General features: G+C 44.5%; 1 protein-coding gene across 1 annotated transcript; it reads right to left on the reverse strand.

Moving 5' to 3' along the window:
• Nucleotides 1-1,325: 1,325 nt before the first annotated feature.
• On the reverse strand, nucleotides 1,326-15,877 carry LOC117880254 (uncharacterized oxidoreductase C663.09c-like). Its single transcript, XM_034776262.1, has 4 exons — nucleotides 15,237-15,877; nucleotides 12,006-12,183; nucleotides 2,688-2,970; nucleotides 1,326-2,162 (listed from the first exon to the last, which is right to left on the reverse strand). The coding sequence occupies exons 1-4, from the start codon at nucleotides 15,561-15,563 to the stop codon at nucleotides 2,099-2,101; spliced, it is 852 nt and encodes a 283-aa protein (XP_034632153.1). The 5' UTR covers nucleotides 15,564-15,877; the 3' UTR covers nucleotides 1,326-2,098.
• Nucleotides 15,878-20,475: the final 4,598 nt, after the last annotated feature.

The following is a 20,475-nucleotide window of genomic DNA, read 5'->3' on the forward strand; positions in this document are numbered from 1 at the left end:
ATTTTCCCTTAGAGAAATCTGAAACCTAGCTGGATCAATCATTCTCTGTTGATGACCTTTTCCCTGAAGGAAGAAATAGCAAGTTCTGATCTCTATCTGAAGAAGCTCTGACCATAACAAAGTGTGGTCTTCACCTCTTTGATCACAAAATCCAGCCTAAACACAAGATCCAGAATGTGCCCACCTACATGTATAAAGGCAGCAGAAGGAAATAGGCCCACAATTGATATGGTGGCTATGAAATCCTGAGCCAATCAAGAAGAGCCATTGTTGGTTTTATGGCCTCTACATTATAAATATGCCACTCTTCATTCCTCATGTCCCTACCAGGGTTGCTGGAACAATTTGTATAGTGGGGATGCTAAGAGACATTGAACCAAACTGTAAACCCTGTATATGATGGATACCACTTCAAGCCAGGGTATCCGGAAGCATCCCCACACCTGTAGTCCCAGCACCTATGGTCCCTACCCCCTAGTCACTTAAACAAAATGAACACATACCAACAAACCAATTTTTGGAGTTGCCTGCCTCCTGCATATCAAAACAGATGAAAATAACACTGGGTTTAAAACAACACTGTTGCTAGCAGGAGTTAGATTCCCAGATCAAGGAGAGAAAACACTGTTTTCTGACAACCATGTAGGCTAGACAATACTGGAGATTAGTTTCCTAGGTAATCTAGTGTAGTTTTATAAAACAATTTTCAGAAAACGCTTTTCCCTGGTCAGAGAAACCAAGCTATAATCCTTGTTTCTGCTGTTCAGAGAATCCATGCTATAATCGTCCTACCAACCAAGTGTAAACCTGGTTATACCTAGCTTGGTTCCAATCATAGCGTACATGTGGCCTTCATGGGCAATATGAGGAGTGTGTAATATCCTCCTGACTTTATAATAAATAATGCTTAATGCTGATATAGGACTTTGTGTCCATAGATCTCAAAATATTTTATAAAAATCAAAAATCATCATTATTCTCATGTTACAGATGGGGAAACTGAAGCAATGGTGAACTGAACAAAACAAGTCAATGGCAGAGCTGGGCCTAAAGCTCAGGATCTCCTATCAACCAAATGCTTTCATTTCTTCAGACTATGCTATCTTCCATGTCACATACAGTATGTTCATGACATGGGCCCTTGTAAATGTCTCCCTCTTTGCGTTCAATAACAGAAACAAGGATTTATGTATGTCTCATTTCTGCAGGCCGCCTCACATTTCTCATTTGTTACTTTCTTTTGTTCTGACTCCCTGAGCCTACCACACTGAAACCCCCCCACAATTTTTCATCAATGTTTTGTTGTCCTGTTTTTAATACCCCAAGAAGATCTTCATATCTTTATTTTGCATATACACAAGTGTGATGTGATTTAGCTGTCACCAGTATGATCAAAGTTCTGAGTAGTCAGGTTGTGGACAACAAAACACAAGGACTGTAAACAGTATGCTTGGCGTAGTTTATGTGATCTTCCACTGCGTCACCAGTTGTTTGATTTTCTGCTTTCTAGTACGTCTCTTGGAGCTGGACAAAGTTCACAGGGTAAAGAGTACTGCTCGGTGATGTATATAACAGTTTTGTCAGTCATTCTTTTGTCTCATTAGGCTCAAGCTCATGTGTACTGTGCAGCAACGATTTCACGTAAGTCTGTAAGTGGCCTGATTTTTAGAATAAATATGTACCTGTGCCTCCAATGAATATGAACCTGTGATGTCATTGTCCATCCCCAATCCAAGTACTGAGAGTTACATTTGAACAACATGAACATCTCACTGAAACTTGCCAATCTTTCTTCTTTGTTATAACACGTGAAAATAAGTCAGAGCAACTATGACAAAATTGTAATCAGAATCTTATTCATGCTCTCACTGTATGGTAAATACTTAAAATACAGTTAGCACCTGAGTTTTTAGGGGAGGTGTGTCTGTTTGTATGCAGGGGGTGGGGGTTCCCTGCAGCCAGTAACCTTTAAATCTGGCATCCGTCAATAAAAGAGGAAAAAAAGAGAGGTGGGGAGAAAGAGAAGGTCTGCAGCAGACTTGCCCAAAATGGAGCCAATGTTCACAGCTTTGCACACTGAGTTCTGTTTTCATCACTGTCAGACGTCACCATTAGATTTGATTTGATCAGATCTGTCCTGCACTGTTGTATCACCTTTCAAACTGATAGCATAAAAAACAAAGAGAGAAGGTTACAGGAAACAACCTTTTGAAATGGCCTGTCTCTCACTGCTATGTAATCCCTTTTCTCTCTAACCTCAGCCAATTTACAGAAACCAAGGCATGGTATCTGAATAAAATAAACACAAATCTTTGCAGCAAATCATTAGCAGTATGCTTTTATTATCATTAATAAAATCATAACTATACTCTATACTTTATTGCACCTTTCTTAGGGACTCTCAAAACCTTTTAAAAACATTAACAAATTTAGCCTCAAGAGCCCTGAGGTTGGTAAGTATTATCCCCATTTACCACATAGTGAATTAGAGGCACAGAGAAGTTAAAGTGATTTGCTCAAAGTCATACAGCAAGTCAGTGACAGAACTGGGATTAAAATCTAATATCTTTTGGATGCCCCCATAATATGCCACAACAAAAGGTTTACTAAAGCATTAATCTAGCTAGGTATTTATATTGCTCTCATCTCCACAGTACCGGAGCACCTCCATTAAAACATGTCTTTACCAAGGTAGTGCAGATCCATCCCAAGCAAAGAACCTTCCTGTTTTCCCCATATCAAGGTTCTCAATAATATTCATTAGACAATTAACCGAATATTCTGGGGTGAACAGTTTGTCCTTGGGAACATTCCTGTGATAAGGCTTTGATAGGTCGGTATTCACAGTTCCTGGATGCAAAGAAACACACACCACTTTAGTTTTCCCTCTTCCAAGTTCAATGCTGAGATTCTTGGTAGCCATGTTCAAAGCTGCTTTAGACATCCTGTAGCTATACCATCCACCTAAAGCTAAAAACAATATGTCAGGTAAGCAAGTTCTGCAAAGCCACAAGCAGCATTGTGTCATAATTGTCGCATGTTCATATATTTGGCAGATTTCAGAATAATATATTAGTGAATATCCCTTTGGTCATTTGCTGATACATACAGCATTATCCCATATTTTTTAGCCATGGGGAAGGCTGTATTTCTTTCATGAAAAAGATCTAGCAAAACCAATGGAATCATCATTATCTTGCTTGTCTTTCTAAAAGATAAGTTCCCTGCTCAACCAGATGTTATGAATTTGATGCAAGAACCACTGCATAAAATTCTGTGGTCTGTGTTATGATAATCTATTTTGACTTTTTGCATAACGGTCCTTAAAATCTATGAAAAACACAACAAAATAAGTAATTATAGAGAAAAGAACAGTCGACTCTTACTATTTACCCCTTAGTTTCCTTCTAAATTCAGTTACCTAGTATTTGTACATTTACCTCCCCATGTTTATTTGCCCAGAGACAGATAGGAAGTCAATGGCAGAACTGAGGTAAGTTTTCAGGACGTCCTTTCTCCCAGTTCTGTACTCAATCTACTAGTTAACACTGAATTCAAGGTTCATGTTTACCTATTCAATGCTAGCATTGCCATCTGATTAAAAAAAATACCATAGTGTCTATTTTAGCATTACTTGTGCTGGATAATTAATTCCCTGAGAGTATGAGTCATGCAGTCAGAAATGAGTAACACTCTCTAATTTTATATTAATATTATACATAAAATAAAAGTTTTTTTCCTTCTTCACTTTTCCTTCTTACTTTAGCATGTAACTAATCCTTTTCACAAAGTCTCAGAAATGCAGCTTTATGTAAAGGATTTTTTAAATTTACTGTTAGAATAATTCTCAACTTTTTATAAAGCTGTTTATCCAGAAAAATCCACAGTGTTTTACAAATGATATATAAAAGGTGTATAAAGAAATGACTTCCGCACCCCCTAAATGCACGCACATTATGAGGTAAACATGCAATGTATAAGCTAGTGCACAGCAGTACTACACAACAAAATACAACTGGAAGTGAAAGATATATCCAATTTAAACTGCAGGAGGAAGTTTAGAGAAACAAAAAGGAATAACTCAAAATGGAATTTTGCCAAGACACCAGCGTTAACATCCTATTCTTGAAAAAAAGGGCCTTAGAATCTTCAGTTACCATAAGTGGTCAGGTTCTTTGGTGCTTTATAACACACTATCATTTTGTATCATGCCTTTCATAATTTCGTTCCATAAGAGGTGCAAGCAAAGTCTGAACAAAGAAGCCTGGTATGTTTCAAAACCGCTGTTTCATTGGGAAAACTGACTGGAACTTGTAACAGCGTAGGATATGACAGGATCAAATTATGAACTCTGTGTTGTACTGTGTGGAAACAGTACCGATATGACTGCATACATCTGAACTTGCCCAAGGGAAAGCCTCTTATTAGGCTGCAATCCAGACAGTCGCCCTGCCTGGGCAAGGGGTTTGGCACCTCATTGCAGGGCTATCACTGAGAAGCCATCAAGACTGCAATCTGGGGCCACTGACTTTGATTGTCTCTGAACTTTTGGCCCTACCCCCACAGAACAATGTTTTTTCTACACGAGTTCACAACATGGGAGGATGAACAACTATGGCTGGAGGATCTGGAGCTTCTCAGTTGGAGCACACATCATAAAGACAGAGACCCTATTTAAGAGGGAGGTTCTGTTCTGTGCAGGCGGCTGAGCATTGCCAGCCGTAAGAAGGACGTGCAGGAGAGACACTGCCCAGCTTGAAACTCTGATCAACCGCTGACTCTCAGAAGGGGTGAGCTAAGACTAGGGGCATCTCAGGACTTCTGTTATTTTCAAAAGATCTGTAACTGTGACCCAAGAACCTTTTAATGCCAACTGGCCAGGGGGTTTATAGAAATCTCATGAGTCTTGTGTATACATTCTAGTTAATCAAAGAATGCCATGCGATCTCAAATAAAAGCCATTGTCACAATGGTCATTAGTATAATTGTGAAATGTATGTACAGATATTATGTAAGGAGTTATATACACACACACACACACACTGAAGCACTATGTTTTTAAAGTCTGTATCAAGGTAGTGGTCAGCAGCAAAGGTGAAAAACAGGTTTGCCTCCAGACAGTATGTAAATTAAGCATTGTAAGGTAACACAATGGATGTCCATTTACATAAGAAGTCAAATGTTAACAAGGAGGTGTGAAGTCAACACGGAAAGAGCACACTGGGAAAAAAAAACAAGTCACGGGTTCTTTCCAGTCTAAGAGTACAGACAATGAACTTTGGGGGGAATTTCTGGAAAAGAAAGAAGACACGCTGGGATTCTGCATCTAGGAAGTAAGTAGAAAGCACGTTTATATTCATGAAAACAATGTCTGCGCCAACCTTGGTTGAAAATGCTGAATAGAAACTTTCCATAAAACTTCAATAGATAGGAATTAACCTATTACATTTAGTCTCTGGAAAGCAAGTTATGATTTTGTTTTATATATAACCATTTGTTTCCAATATCCTTGCTCATTATTGCCAGAATCTTGGATCCCTAATAGTAAACTTATTTTTGTTTTCACTATAGAATCATAGAACTGTAAGGGATCTCGAGAGGTCATCTAGTCCAGCCCCCTACACTCAAGGCAGGACTAAGTATTATCTAGACCATCCCTGACAGGTGTTTGTCCAACCTGCTCTTAAAAACCCCCAATGATGGAGATTCCACAACCTCCCTAGGCAATTTGTTCTAGTGCTTAACCACTCTGACAGTTAGGAAGTTTTTCCTAATGTCCAACCTAAACCGCCCTTGCTGCAATTTAAGCCCATTGCTTCTTGTCCTATCCTCAGAGGTTAAGAGGAACAATTTTTCTCCCTCCTCCTTGTAACAACCTTTTATGTACTTGAAAACTGTTATCAAGTCCCCTCTCAGTCTTCTCTTCGCCAGACTATAAATATATCTAAGTGCTGTGGCGTTAAGCAAAGTCCTGATCCTGAGCTGACTCTTACAAGCTAGTGTGTCTACCACTGTTCCTTTGGGAACAGCATGGTTGGTAGTTCTATGGGTGTTCAGTGGATAAGGAACTGACAATACAGGGAATGCTCTGAGAGGGTTCAGGGGTTGGTGTGGGCCATTCACTAGCTTGCACAGGGGGAGTGAAGGCCTGAACAGGTCCTGAAGGAAGCGCTTGGTGTGTTGCCAGAGGCTAGTAGATTCAGGGAACTGATTCACAGCAGGCACCAAGAAGGCTGCCTCACGCGTAAGGGCAAGTGGTGGTGAGGTGTCTCACAATCCTGGGTACCCCAGGGGAGTGTCACAGTAACTCTTGAGTCTTTTAAGAGTAAAAATTACTATGGTTAAGAAATTCCATTGTTAAGCCTGTGTTCTTTGTTTTCCTGCCACATTGTCACTGAAGGGCTTAAACTAAAAGCCCAGAGAACCCACAGCCTAAGTGAAAGCATGTGTAAGTGAGTGGAAGGTCCAGGAGACCTGAGGCACTGGTTTCAGCATTTAGGGCAACTGGACTGCAGCACCTATACATCCGAAACAAGGTCATCAGAAAAGAGTTGTAAGCCTGGGAATGTGACCTAGTCTCAGAGATAGAAACATTAACTAGACTCTACCCAGACCCTATTGACTCAGAAGCACATGGGACCCAGTGATTGGATCCACTCACAACAGACTGACCATAAAGTGGGGCAGTGGGCCAGTTTGTAACATAAGTAACAAATCCTGTTCCTGTGATTCTGCCTTCTCATTCATAACTTGAACTGTATTAGGCTTACCAGCCCCAAACCTTACCCTTTTCAAGGCACAGAAGCATCCAATGTTATGGTTACTGCTTACTAGACCAACAGTAAAGCCATCCAAATATCTTGGCAAATGATGCTACTTTAAAACTGGCAGTATTCAAAATATTTATTGAGTTCGTGTTCCAATTTATTTTGAGATTTGTTCCTGTTAAGCTTCGACTAATATGATAAGAATCACTAGTTGGCTTAAATTCTGAATGTAATAAACTGATGCAATTGAGTGCCTTTCTTTCCAGCTCACTTTTTATTGGCTCAGGCTCTCTTTTTTTCCATTTTGAAAAATAATTGCTGGGGCCGTTCCGAAGACTCCTATTTTGGATAGCCGAGAACACAAAAAGGCATTTACATTGTATATTTTATGCAAACCTGCAAAAGAAGAAACAGTCAGTACTCTCAGATGTGGAAAGAAACCACTCCAAAGAGTCAAATCCCTTATTAAAAGTATTGTGTTGCAAAGAAAGCAGGATCATCAATGACTATCTGGAGAAATTATAAACACATCTGTTTAATAGAGTTTTAAGTCTCTCATCCAGGTAAATTGTAAATATACTCATCAGTCATTTATGATTAAAACAAAGCTCTTCATCAAAGTCACACTAGCCTCTCTAAAAGGTATTTGAGTTCTGACTTCCACATTTACAAAGTTTAAATGAAACTTTTTAAAATGTTCTACATTTTAGGACTATCAATCTTGACATTTGCCTTTCAAATTCAATTATTTCTGTTAATATTCATACAGCCCTATACATGTTTATGGCACTTTACTAAACACATAAGACACAGGGTGAAATACAAGTTTTGCAATTGGCTTTGATGGTGCCATTATTTCACCCACAATCCATACCCTGGAGCTTACAGACTAAGGGTATATCTATACAGCAGCTGGCAGGTGTGATTCCCAGCTTGAGTAGACATACACATGCTAGGTCTGCTGGAGCTAGCTAGCAGCACTAAAAATAGCAGTGTGACTGCAGCAGCACAAGCAGCAGCTTGGGCTAGCTGCCTGAATACATACTCAGGGAGCTGGTCAGGACTGTACTCAGGCAGCTAAGCCTGAACCCCTTTGACAACACTGCTATTTTTGGTGCTCTAGCTCAAGGAGAGTTACCAGAGTTACCAGCCAGGAGCAGGGTCCAGACGCCCAGCTCTCCAGGGGATCTGGGGTTTTCTTGTCAATTTCACAGCTCCTGCCATGAAATTGACAAGACAGCCAATGTAAGGTAGACACTGCCTCCCCCTAACTACACTACGCCTCTTGTGGAGGTGGAGTTATTACGTCAGGGAACGTCTACACTAGCAGAGTTACAGCACCGGCAGTTACAGTGCTGCTCAGAGGGTGCTGAAGGGAAACCGCTGTTGTGTGTTCATACTGTCAGCTGCCTGTGCAATAGCATGTTCACACTTGCAGTAGTATTCGGAGCGGTGCACTTTGGGCAGTTATTCCACAGAGCATCTCTTCCTCTTCTGCCGCTAAGAGTTGTGGGAAGGTGGAGCGGGTCGCAGGGCATCATAGGTCCTGTCCCAATGCCCCATGATGCACTGCTTCGCAGCCCAGCAATCCCTGTGCTTCCGTCTGCATTTGGCATCATCTTTCAACGGTTTATGTACTGCGTGCTCTGCCTCTTTGGTCTGTAGGAATGGATCCCACACTGTTGACCAATATGTTGCTCGCTCTGACTAACACGTCACGAATGGCAGTGGAGTTATTCCTTAAACTACAAAGGCAAGAGGAGTGCGACATTGATCTCGCCATGCGTAGTAGCTACGACACGAGATTGCTTGTGGCATTCACGGAGGTGCTAACCACAGTGGAAAGCTGCTTTTGGGCTTGGGAAACAAGCACTGAGTGGTGGGATCACATCGTCATGCACATCTGGGTGCAGAACTTTTGAATGAGGAAAGCCACATTCATGGGACTGTGTGATGAGCTCGCCCCAGCTCTGTGGCACAAAGACACAAGAATGAGAGCTGCCCTGTCATTGGAGAATCATGTGGCAATTGCACCGTGGAAGCTGGCTACTCCAGACTGCTACCGATCGAATGCTAACCAGTTTGGAGTGGGAAAGTCGACCGTTGGACTCGTGTTGATGGAAGTGTGCAGGGCCATTAATTGCATCTTGTGCCGAAAGACCATGACTCTGGGCAACATGCGTGACATTGTGGATGGCTTTGCACAAATGGTCTTCCCTAACTGAGGAGAGGTGATAGATGGCGCACATATTCCAATTCTGGCACCAGACCATCTAGCCTCTGAGTACATTAATTGGAAGGGGTATTTCTCAATGGTTCTCCAGGCACTTGTGGATCACCGTGGGTGTTTCATGAACATTAACGCAGGCTGGTCCGGAAAGGTGCATGACACATGCATCTTTTGGAACACTGGCCTGTTCAGGAAGCTGCAAGCAGGGACTTTCTTCACAGACCAGAAGATCACCATAGGGGAAGTCGAAATGCCCATTGTGATCCTGGGAGACCCTGCCTACCCCTTAATGCCGTGGCTCATGAAGCTATACACGTGGAACCTTGACAGTAGCAAGGAGCGGTTCAACAACAGGCTGAGCAAGTGCACAGATTTAAAACTCAGCCACTATTCACATACCTGTCACTAACTAGCTGACCCCAAGCAAGCACACATGAGCCACAAGACCCCCAAAATGGTGAGTAACCGCAGGGACAGGGGAGATCAGTGTTCCAGGACCGTATTGTACAGTGGCCACGTGGCTCTCAGGGAGAGCCAGCACTGTAGGGGGGGCCTGATAATCATTACTGTCCCCACATTTTCCACAGGCTGTGTTCATTATGGAAGATATCTCCCTGTTGATGGTGAGCAGGGAATCAAGGGAGGGTCTTCTCCAAGACTGCGGCTTCTGCCCTGGCCCTTATGCAGCTCGCCTGTGTGCAGCAATGGTCCCCTCCCCCGAGGTGATGGCACAGTGGCACGGGAAAGTTACCCTTAATGGGGCAAGAAACAATGCAGCTCTGCCAAAGAACCTCCAGCAGTGGATTGCCCAGTATCTCCATGAGAGTTTCCTGGAGATCTCTGAAGCAGATTCCCGTGAAGTGAGGGAGTCAATCAACACGCTGTTCCACCACTCAGACTAGGCATGCGGTGGTACGTGCATCATATAGACACACGCCTGCTTTCTGCAACCCTCCTGCCTCCAACAACTTGCTTCAGCGATTCCCAAAATCAAATCCACTTACCAGGAGCCTCCTCTCTCATTTGCGCTTCGCCAAGCTTCGACAGCTGTGACTGGCTAGCCTACTCCGGGGTAGATAAGAGCTCCAGGCTGCTTGCATCTCTAATCTCCGAGTCGTCCTCTGCCTCTGGGTCCCCCTCCCCGTCCTCATCCAAGATTTCCTCCTCCTGGCTCGGTCCACTCTCGACTGGCAGGCGAGCCACCGAAGTATCCACAGCGACCTTTGCAGTGGAGGTGGGGTCACCACCGAGTATCGCGTCCAACTCTTTGTAGAACCGGCAGCTCATGGGCACAGCACCGGAGCGGGGTTTTCCTCCCGCGCCTTGTGGTAGGCGTTCCGTAGCTCCTTCACTTTGACCCAGCACTGCAGTGTGTCCTGGTCATGGCCCCTTTCTGTCATGCATCATGAAATCTGTCCATAGGTATCATAATTCCTATGACTGGAGCGCAGCTCGGACTGGACAGATTCCTCTCCCCAAATGCTGATGAGGTCCAGCAGCTCAGCATTGCTGTAAGCGGGATGTCCTGGTGCGTGGAGCAGGCATGGTCACCTGGAAAGATGTGCTGAGACCACTGCACGCATCACCGAGCAAACAGGAAAGGGACTTTCAAAATTCCCAAGGAACATATGGGTGGGGATGATGGTTGGTCACCTAAGGGCAGGGCAGTAGAGTTCAAACCGATGACCAGAGAGGCAAGAACAGGCATTGTGGGACACCTCCCAGAGGCCAATCGCAGCGCTGTAATCGACCTGGGTATCTACACTGGCACCGCGGCGCTGTACCCCCAGCGCAGAAAGCTGTACGCCTCTCATCGGGGTGGTTTTTTTATAGCGCTGCAAATGCACAGTTTCTGCGCACTAAGTGGCTTGGCAGTGTGTACACCTCAGGAGTTACAATGCAGAAAGCTGCTTTACTGCACAGAAACTTGCCAGTGTAGACAAGGCCTCAGTGTAATAGGGCACTTACATCGGTGGGAAGAAGGCGGAAGTGTAGACACTGACATAATTAGGTCAACATAAGCTGCTTTATGTTGACCTAACTGTGTAGTGTATACCAGCCCTGAGGCCTTTTACTCTTGTAACAAGTGTTACATGATCTTTTATGACTGAAGTCTGAGTTTCACATCTCACACAAAAAACACCATGTGAAATCCTGGCTCTGTTGAAATCACTGGCAAAATTCTCATTGACTTTAATTGAGCCAGGATTTCACTCATCATCTCCAGCATCAGAATGACCCCTTGCATCATGCGTGGGACATCAGCTCAATATTGAGTCAAAGGGGAAAATGCCACACAATGAATCCATACCAATATCAATTCCTGAAGTTTGTGAGTTCTCTCTCTAGGTATCCAATTCAATGACTGGCCCAGCCCAACACTGCTTAATTTATGAGATTTGACAAAGTCACATCCCCAAATGGTATAGCTCAAAGCCACAACAGAAATTGCATTTAATGTCTCTAAAGTTTATATTAAAGAGACTTACCTCTCCAAACACTGATCTTACAAATTATGAGGGATAAAATGAAACCCTCTACTTAAATTACAAGAAATGTTTACAAAAACTTTTTGGAATGGATTTTTAAAATACTTCTTCAATATTCATAGTGCACATACTGTCTGGAATGTTTGATCAATAAATATGTCATTCACCAGATGCACCTGAACAAATAGGAACATACAAATTTTAAAATTAAAAAATTGCTGCAGCATACACCACCATAATTACTTTTAGCAGCGAGATAATTCAAGATATATTCGTTAGCCAACAAATCAGTACAATTTAAGCAGAGTTATTCTTTTTACTGCACAAACCATTTTTGCAGGAAAAATATAAATGAAGATGCAGTAATGCTTAGAAAATTATAGTAATCTTCTACATGGTTATTAGCTACGCTGGCTCACACCACCTGGATGTTATAAAACATTAATATATCAATCATTTATCTTCTTATATGAAAAATAATTAGGTTACTGCATAACATTCATGTCAAACAGTACTTACCATTGTCTCCTATGGAGCCTACTTTAGCTGTCAGGTTCACCAGTATGGCCCTATGCTGTTTGGCCTGGTCAGCAAACTGATGTCCAAATGCTCCAGTTCCTTTCCGCAACAGAGGGGCAAAATATTTAGCCATCACTAGGGGCCCTATGGTATTTGTTGCCAATGTTATGGAAAGACCCTAGAACATTAAAAAAGAAAGAAGAAGAAGAAATAAGTAGAAATAAGTAGAAACTGCAAAGGTAAATAGCCTACAGCCAGCAAATGCCAGTTTTAAAGTTCCATCTTGTGCTAACAAAAGATATGAAATCATCTCATCATGTCAGTGTGATATCATTATCACTAACAAACATTACTCATTATTGGTCCTGACTTGGCCCATCTGAAATGCTGGCCATGGTATACTGTAATGTAAGGGGTGACCCTTCCAGAAGTGTTGACAAATCCATACTACTATACTTTACATTGTGGTGATGCTCAAAAATCCAGTGAGGATCAGAGTCCCATTATGCTAGACAGAGTACAAATGCATCAGAAGGTATTATCTGTCCTGAGGAGCATTCTTTTTTAAAAAGACAAAAGATAAAAGGTGGGAGAAACCATGCAAGCAAAGTAATGTGCACATGCCTTATTAATTCCATTTCTTCTTCCTTGTCAAATTATTACCGGTAATTCATTTTTGTTTAGTTAGAGTCAATATGGAGCATTGCTGCTTTGTGGCATTTTGTTCCATGCACTTATTGAAGAGTCTGTTGGGCTAGTTAAATTAAAATGATTTAACCTAAAACACCAAGTAGCATATATATTTTTTCTTTTTAGTGTCCACTGACACTGAAAACAAAGAATTAAACTACTTTAGCTCTTTCTGATTTTGCTGATATTGTTTGAACTTTGAAACATTGGTCACTGGGTATCTGCAAATAAACAACTGGTACTAAAACATGTTGTTTAGTCTCAGGAGCATACAGGTTTAAACGAAGAGATCACAGCTCAAATTATCTATTCAGGTCATCAGAATTTGAAACTATAATTACAGTCAATTTTATGTATACTTGTATACTTTGGAGTTAAATTATTAACTAGGAATACCAGAGTGAAGGTCACGAAGGCCATTCCATTCTAAGGCTCCAATACTGCAAAGATTTATGCATGTGCTTAACTTTAAACACGTGAGGAGTCCACGCATCAAGGCTAATACATTTATTTTTCTTTTCTAAGAATTTTCTAAAAAATCTCAAACTTAGTCTCAGCCCAGGAAACCAACAAGATGAATTAAATTAAGAAAAGAAACAAGAGTTACTTAGCACACAACACAAGATGAAGGGATGGAACAGGAAACTTCTGTAACTAAGATTATGTCTAAACTAACGCTTTTGTCGGTCAGGGGTGTGAAAAAACATACCCCTGACCGACACAGTTTCACCGACAAAAGCGCCAGTGGGGACAGCGCTATGTTGGTGGGAGATTCTCTCCCACCGACTTAGTTACCAACACTCGTTGGGGGTGGTTTAATTATGCCGACAGGAGACTCTCTCCCGCTGGCATAGAGTGGCTACATGGGAGACCTTACAGCGGTGCAGCAACTACCGTACAACTGTGCCACTCTAAGGTCTGTAGTGTAGACATAGCCTACAGAAACACAGGGAAAAATGAATAGCCCACTTAGCATGCTTAGTGAAGTCATTTCACGTTCAGAAAGAGACAAAATGAACACATAAACCCCCAAACCATTATATTGTTATTACTTAAGGTTAGGGATCCGATGAAGACACAGTGGGATTCTCAAAAGCACAAGTCCCATTGAAAAACCCATCCTTAATTAGAAATGCTGACTAGCTGCAGGGATGCATAGCCAAACCTGAGTTGCACTGTGACCCCTGAGGCCAGGTTGCAACACCCAGAGAGAGACCCAGGCCCAGACCTACATGACTGGAGCTGAGCCCCATTGCAGGGTCGGGTGAGTGTGGTGTGGGCTTCCCCTCCAACCCTTCTCCCTGCAGCCCCCCCTCAGTGGTAATTTCTTTGGAAGAGTGGAGGCCCTACGTGTCAGGTTTTGTCCCAGGCTCCCTAAAGCTCTGTGCAGCCCTGGCTAGTTGGTCTACTGTGAAGCGAGTGGAAAATAATTTTACTTCCACTGTCATTATCGTGGAACATGATGTAAGGATGTAAGTTTGGGGAGACGAGGGAAGGGATTGCTTTTTGTTATTTCATAGCTCTCTGAAAAGTGTGCTAGTGCCATTTTTCCTTTTTTTACCCTCACTAAAGACTGTTAAGTAATTTTTGAGTTGGGCTAACTGGCCAAAATACATTTTATTCAACATACTTTTCAAACATTCTTTGCAGTTGCATAATGCAAATGTACTTACTCCTCAATGTGCTATATGTTTAGACCATGCTAGTTTTGAAAGAAAGTTCTGAAGGCCCGAAAATTACATCTTGAACACACATGGTGCATTTGCATTACTGAAATATACCTGCACAGTTCCAGATGGGCACACTCCATCTATCTGGAAGCATGCGTGCTGAAGAACAGGTGTCCAAACAGGCCCTCTAAATTTGGGCACCTTGTGTGTCCCTTTTTTCTTTTCCCATTGGTTGTTATTTTTAATTACATAAACACATTCCGTTCAAATTTCATCATCCTGGAACTTTGCACTCCAGAGTGCACTGTGCATTGATGAGCATGCAACAACGGGAATGGCTGGCTGGAGAAAAAGCCCACTAGACCTGTTTGTGTTGCCATTAAGACTCCTTTCTCCTGGCATTGGATGTGGCCCAGCAGGTGGCATGTCTTTTCTTCTCAGGCCGCTAGTCACCTATTTCAAAATGGACATGCTTTTAAAGCCATTATGCACTTTCAGGTGTCTACTGATATATTTATTGAAATACATCAGCTGCAACCAAATATTCTCAAGCAATGGCTTCACAGTTACCAAGCCACCTTCAATAAAAAAAAATCACCCTCTTTTTCAGACCTCTTTCCATTATCAAGGACACCCCCCCCCCCCCTTCTCTCCACAGCACGTCAATGTAGCCTGCTGAGATTAATTAGCAAAGACTTAAACCGACACACAATTTGGACAAAAACCCTGAGCAGCTGAGCTCCGAGGGAATGCCCTGGCTCAGAACGGGGGTCGTCCAGTTAATCCCACAGGAGCGAAATACAGCAGGTCTGCACTAACTACGCTTTTTTTGACCCCATTGATGTTTCCACTGAGGGAAACTCTGGCCCACCTCTGCTGAGACCTCCTGCAAGCTCTTCTCTCCTCTGCCGCTGGGGTGCAACATTGCCCCAGAGTTGATGAGTAGATCCAGCCGGCCATGCTCCTTCGCCACTGCTTCCGCTGCCTCTTGGATCTCTGCCTCCCGAGTGGCATCCAGCCGCAGCACAGTGAGGTTCTGGGGATACAGCCTTTGCAGCGCGTGTAAGGCGCTGGCTGCTTCGGGGCTCCTGCAGGTAGCGATCACTCTCGCCTCTTTCCGTGCGGATAAAATGTGTTTGCAGAAGTGCAGGCCGAGCCCTCGGCTGGCTCCCTGCACCAGGACCACCCCTTCTGCCATCGCCCCTCCGGCTACACCCTACATCTAATCCTCCCCGCAAGGCAGCCCCCAGCCCGATACCGTATGCTGCCCGCTAAACCCACAGGGCTTTGCCCTCCGCCCAGGCAGCCCCAAGAAACCAGCCCCCGTCCACCGCTCTCTAACTAATAAGTGCTAGTGACATGCTGCATTCGCCATAGAGGTGCATGGTCCTTCCTGGCAGAACAGACCCAGTTCGCTTGCACCTTTGCATGGGCCAGAGAAGCTGCTACAGCTCTCAACGGGCACAGGAAATGCATGTTCTCAGCGCCCCCGGATTTCTGTCGCACTGTTATATCATCACATGCATTCAGCCCCTGCTCTTAGCTGCAGGGGAGGTGTGTGAAGACAACTGGGATTCGTAGTGCCCTGTCTCGTTTCTGTGTTGGCAGCTTATAGGCTTTGGACTCCATTTCCCGGGACTGCCTGGGCTAGGAAAGGCTTTATGAATACAGCGGCAGAGGGAAAAGCCTGTTTTCCTGCCCAAAGGACCCTGGGAAATGAAGTCCCAGTCCCATTTGCTCCCGTAATAAAGCAAGCACCGGGAAACTACATCTTCATTATTCTATTCAGTAAGGCTGTATTAGCCCTCCACGCCTATCAGTGCTGTCAAAGTGTAAAAAACTGAGGACAGACCTATCATGTAATTGTAGATCATGCGGCTATTGTTCCTCCTTCCCCCACAGAGGGGGCAGTCCAGCTGAGCTTCTCCCTGCCCAGGTCATGATTAAGGGAGAGTTAGAGAAGCATAAGGGGATGAAAAGAGAGATGTTAGACATAGTGATGCAATATTGCCAACTCTTCCTATTATATTGTCAGAGTCACAATATATTTGGTGTTTTTCTTAAAGCATCAGCTCCTGGAGTCAAGGGGCTATGTGAGAATCTCAGCTTTCATTTTAAAAAAAGTTAAGTCCATATAAGAACATAAAAATGGCCATACTGGGTCAGACCAAAGGTCCATCTTGTCCAGTATCCTGTCTTCCGACTGTGGTGAATACCAGGTGCCTCAGAGGGAATTAACAGAACAGGTGATCATCAAGTGATCCATCCCGCTGCCCATTCTCAGCTTCTGGCAAACAGAGGTGAGGGACACCATCCCTGCCCATCTTGGCTAACAGCCATTGATGGACCTATCCTTCATGAACTTATCTAGTTCTTTTTTGAACTGTTATATTTTGGGCCTTCACAAACTCCTCTGGCAAAGAGTTCCTCAGCAACTGTGTGTTGTGTGAAGAAATACTTCCTTTTGTTTGTTTTAAATCTGCTGCCTATTAATTTCATTTGGTGACCCCTAGTTTTTGTGTTATGGGAAGGAGTAAATAACACTTCCTAATTTACTTTCTCCATACCAGTTTATAGATCTCAATCATATCCCCTCTTAGTCGTCTCTTTTCCAAGCTGAAAAGTTCCAGTCTTATTAATCTCTCCTCATACGGAAGCTGTTTCATACCCCTAATAATTTCTGTTGCCCTTTTCTGAACCTTTTCCAACTCCAATATATCTGTTTTGAGAGGGGGCGACCACATCTGCATGCAGTATTCAAGATGTGAGCATACCATGGATTTATACAGAGGAAATATGATATTTTCTGTCTTATCTATCCCTTTCTTAATGATTCCCAACATTCTGTTCACTTTTTTGACTGCTAGTGCACATTGAGTGGATGTTTTCAGAGAACTATCCACAATAACTCCAAGATCTCTTTCTTGAGTGGTAACAGTTAATTTAGACCTCTCCATTTTATATGTATAGTTGGGATTATGTTTTCCAATGTGCATTACTTTGCATTTATCAACATTGAATTTCATCTGCCATTTTGTTGCCCAGTCACCCAGTTTTAGGCAGTTTATGTCAATCTAATTATGTCAGTATCTTATTACATGGGTGGTGGATGAAACTTCCCCTGGGGGAGGCTAACTCCTTGTCCCACGTCTTCTGCCACAGCCCCGCCCATACTCCACCCCTGGACCCACTGCTCACCTCTTCACACACACCCCGTGAGGTCCTCGCATTGCTTACCTCCTCCCCCACCCCCTTGCTGCTTGCTCATCTGCTGCTCGCCTCCTCACCACCTGCCAGACCCTCCCGCCCGCCACAAGACCCCCTCCACCTGCCATGCAGCTGGCTCACTGCTTGCCTCCTCATCCTGCTGCTGTCCCCCCCCCCCCCAATGAGACTCTCCCCCCTTTTCATCTTAAAGCACTAGTAATATTCCCCTACGGGAACTGAACAGCTATAGATCAATTGCCAGATGGATTCTCCTCAGCGTGGCAGGGAGTTCGGTGTATACTGTCTAGAGAGAAACGAAAAGCCAAGCTACCTGCAAGAAATTGAAGCCTAATCTCTCCTTTTGAAAAGTGTTTGTCATTGACAGCCTGCATTAAGGCAGTAATTTAATAACCTTTTTTATACAGAATGCCCTGCCAGACTCGCTTACTTAAACTGCGTTTGAATAAAACGACTAGATCAAGAAATAAACTCACTGACTATGTGAGCTCCTCCTTGAGCGAACTTAGTTAAAAATACTTCTGCTGGGTACAGAGAATAACTGACGGGTCATTTGGAAACTGTTTTTAACCCCAATAATACAGTTTCCTACAGTATAAAAGCCAGCTGAATGGGGCCAAAGGCTTCCTGGGTATTGGCACATGTGTGTTAAATGGCTTCATTACCACTTTAATGGCCCCTTAACAGTTTCAGTGATCTGCTACTAAGGGCTTGTCTACACTGGCACTGTACAGCGCTGCAACTTTCTCGCTCAGGGTGTGAAAAAACACCCACCCACCCCCAGTGCTGCAAGTTTCCAGTGCTGTAAAGTGCCAGTGTAGACAGTGCACCAGCACTGGGAGCCACGCTCCCAGCGCTGGTAGCTATTCCCCTCTTGGAGGTGGTTTTTTTATAGCCGCGACTACACAAGCCATCTTAAAGTGCTGCCGCAGCAGTGCTTTAACATGGCTGTGTAGTCGCAGCACCAGCTCTGGGAGAGAGCTCTCCCAGCGCTGTAAAAAACCCACCCCGATGAGGGGAGTAGCTCCCAGTTCTGGTGCACTGTCTACACTGCCACGTTACAGCGCTGAAACTTGCATTGCTCAGGGGGGTGTTTTTTCACACCCCTGAGTGAGAAAGTTTCAGCGCTGTAACGTGGCAGTGTAGACAAGGCCTAGGTCTCTGGTTGGACGACTTTTTCACTGTGTAAAGTTAATCAGGGATCCCCTCCCCTCCTCACTCCCCCTCCTGCTGCTCACATCCTCACACACACACACACATGCCCTGCCCCACAGGGATGAGGGGTGGGGATGTGCCGGCAGCTGCAGGGACCTCTGAAGGGAGAGGAGGGTGGAGTGGAGGAGAGGAGGAACACTGACACCAGGCAGCAGCAGCAGGCTGTCGGCACCTCCAGGAAGGGTCAGAGCAGGGAGGGGAAGAGGCAGGCAGTGGGGTGGGGGCACCACAGCCCAGGAGTCGGGCGGCAGGGACAGATGTGCTAGGGGAGGCACCATTGCCCCTTCCACCCACCGATGTAAGTGCCCTCCTACACCAACACCTCCACGAGAGGCATAAAACTTATGTCTGCATAGTTAGGGTGACACAATGTCTGTGGAGACTGTTGCCTCCCATACATCAGCTGACTTGTCAATTTCGTGGCAAGAACTGTGAAACTGACAAGAAAGCCCCACTCCCCTGGAAAGCTAAGCCACTGGATACAGCTCCTGGCTGGGAGCTGGGGCGAGAAGCCCGAGGGGCCCCCTGCCCGCTCCCTGCAGGCGGGGAACAGGGGGCGAGAAAGCCCTGGGCAACTTCCTCTGGGTGTCTTCCCCCCACTCCTTACAGGGAACGAGAGGAGAGGGGAAAGAAAGCCTTGGGTGGCTTCCCCCCACTCCCAGCTGGGAACGGGTAGAAGAGAAGCCCCAGGGAGCTTCCCCTGCTCCCTGCTGGGAAGGCGGGAGGGAGGGAGGAGAGGAGCCTGCTGGGAGCTTGTGGGGTAGCCAGGCTCCTGGCAGGGAGCTGCCAGTCGAGTTGAGAGATGGGGCTCTCAGTTCTCCACACTGCCCCTTTTAGGTTGGTGGAAGCGCTCCTGGTGACTACTGACCCAAGGACGGTAGTGTAGACATGCAGCACCGCAGTAATTATATGGAGCAGGGAGAGAACCCTAACTACTGGCCTATGGGAGATGCTGGTGTGGGTCTCTTTCAGTCTCTCCTCTTGGAGCTGCTCCATTGTGTATAAATAATTAAATATGCATTGAAGCAAGGAGCTTGGACTCTGGGTCTCCCACCTTCGAGGGAGCCCACTTATCACTGGGCTCTGGAGTCATTCTCACACACCCTCTAGACCAGTGCACATTTAAGTATTTATACACCATCATCATCTGCAATCCCTTGATTTGAGGATGATCTCTACCACAGATTGACATATGGGTCCTGAGATAACGCAGGAGTCTGATCCTGGAACCATAGATCCGCCCGCAGTAGGTACAGACATTTCCTGGCAGGTCAGCTGCTTGCTGGGAGAAAGTTCTTTCTTTTTCCTTCCTTCCCTCTCTCTCTTTTCAGCTTTGAGGGCAAAGTGCTTAACATCCCCTGGAAGATAAGGGTGAAAGAGATGTGTCCCACCTCAAGTGGAACTAATCTGCCCTTCTTCAGTTGGCTATGTGGGCTGTAGCACAGGTTGGTCCATATGCTGAAGAAGGTTGGGCTGAGCCATAGTAGTACTAAAACTGGGTCCTGACTGAGAACCGTGTGATGAGTAGCCAGGGTATGCCTCCTCCTAAGGCATTTTCTGCTCACTCAGATGGATAGGATTATCCACAACTTTTGTGGCTCCTGCCTGCCAGGAGTAACAAGTGCAACTCCTAATACAAGGAACATAATTTTGAAGGGGAGGAAGAAGTG

Source organism: Trachemys scripta, chromosome 7 (assembly GCF_013100865.1).
Source record: "Trachemys scripta elegans isolate TJP31775 chromosome 7, CAS_Tse_1.0, whole genome shotgun sequence".
Lineage (NCBI taxonomy): Eukaryota > Metazoa > Chordata > Testudines > Emydidae > Trachemys > Trachemys scripta.

What these genes read in the sequence shown, in the direction of transcription:
- LOC117880254 (XM_034776262.1), bottom strand. Translation starts at nt 15,563, where the DNA reads ATGGCAGAAGGGGTGGTCCTGGTGCAGGGAGCCAGCCGAGGGCTCGGC. An exon ending in TGCAGGAGGTCTCAGCAGAG is followed by an intron (nt 12,184 to 15,236) that starts GTGGGCCAGAGT and finishes TTAATGTTCTAG; the next exon opens with GGTCTTTCCATAACATTGGC. An exon ending in GATGGATCTGCACTACCTTG is followed by an intron (nt 2,163 to 2,687) that starts GTAAAGACATGT and finishes TTATGCTATCAG; the next exon opens with TTTGAAAGGTGATACAACAG.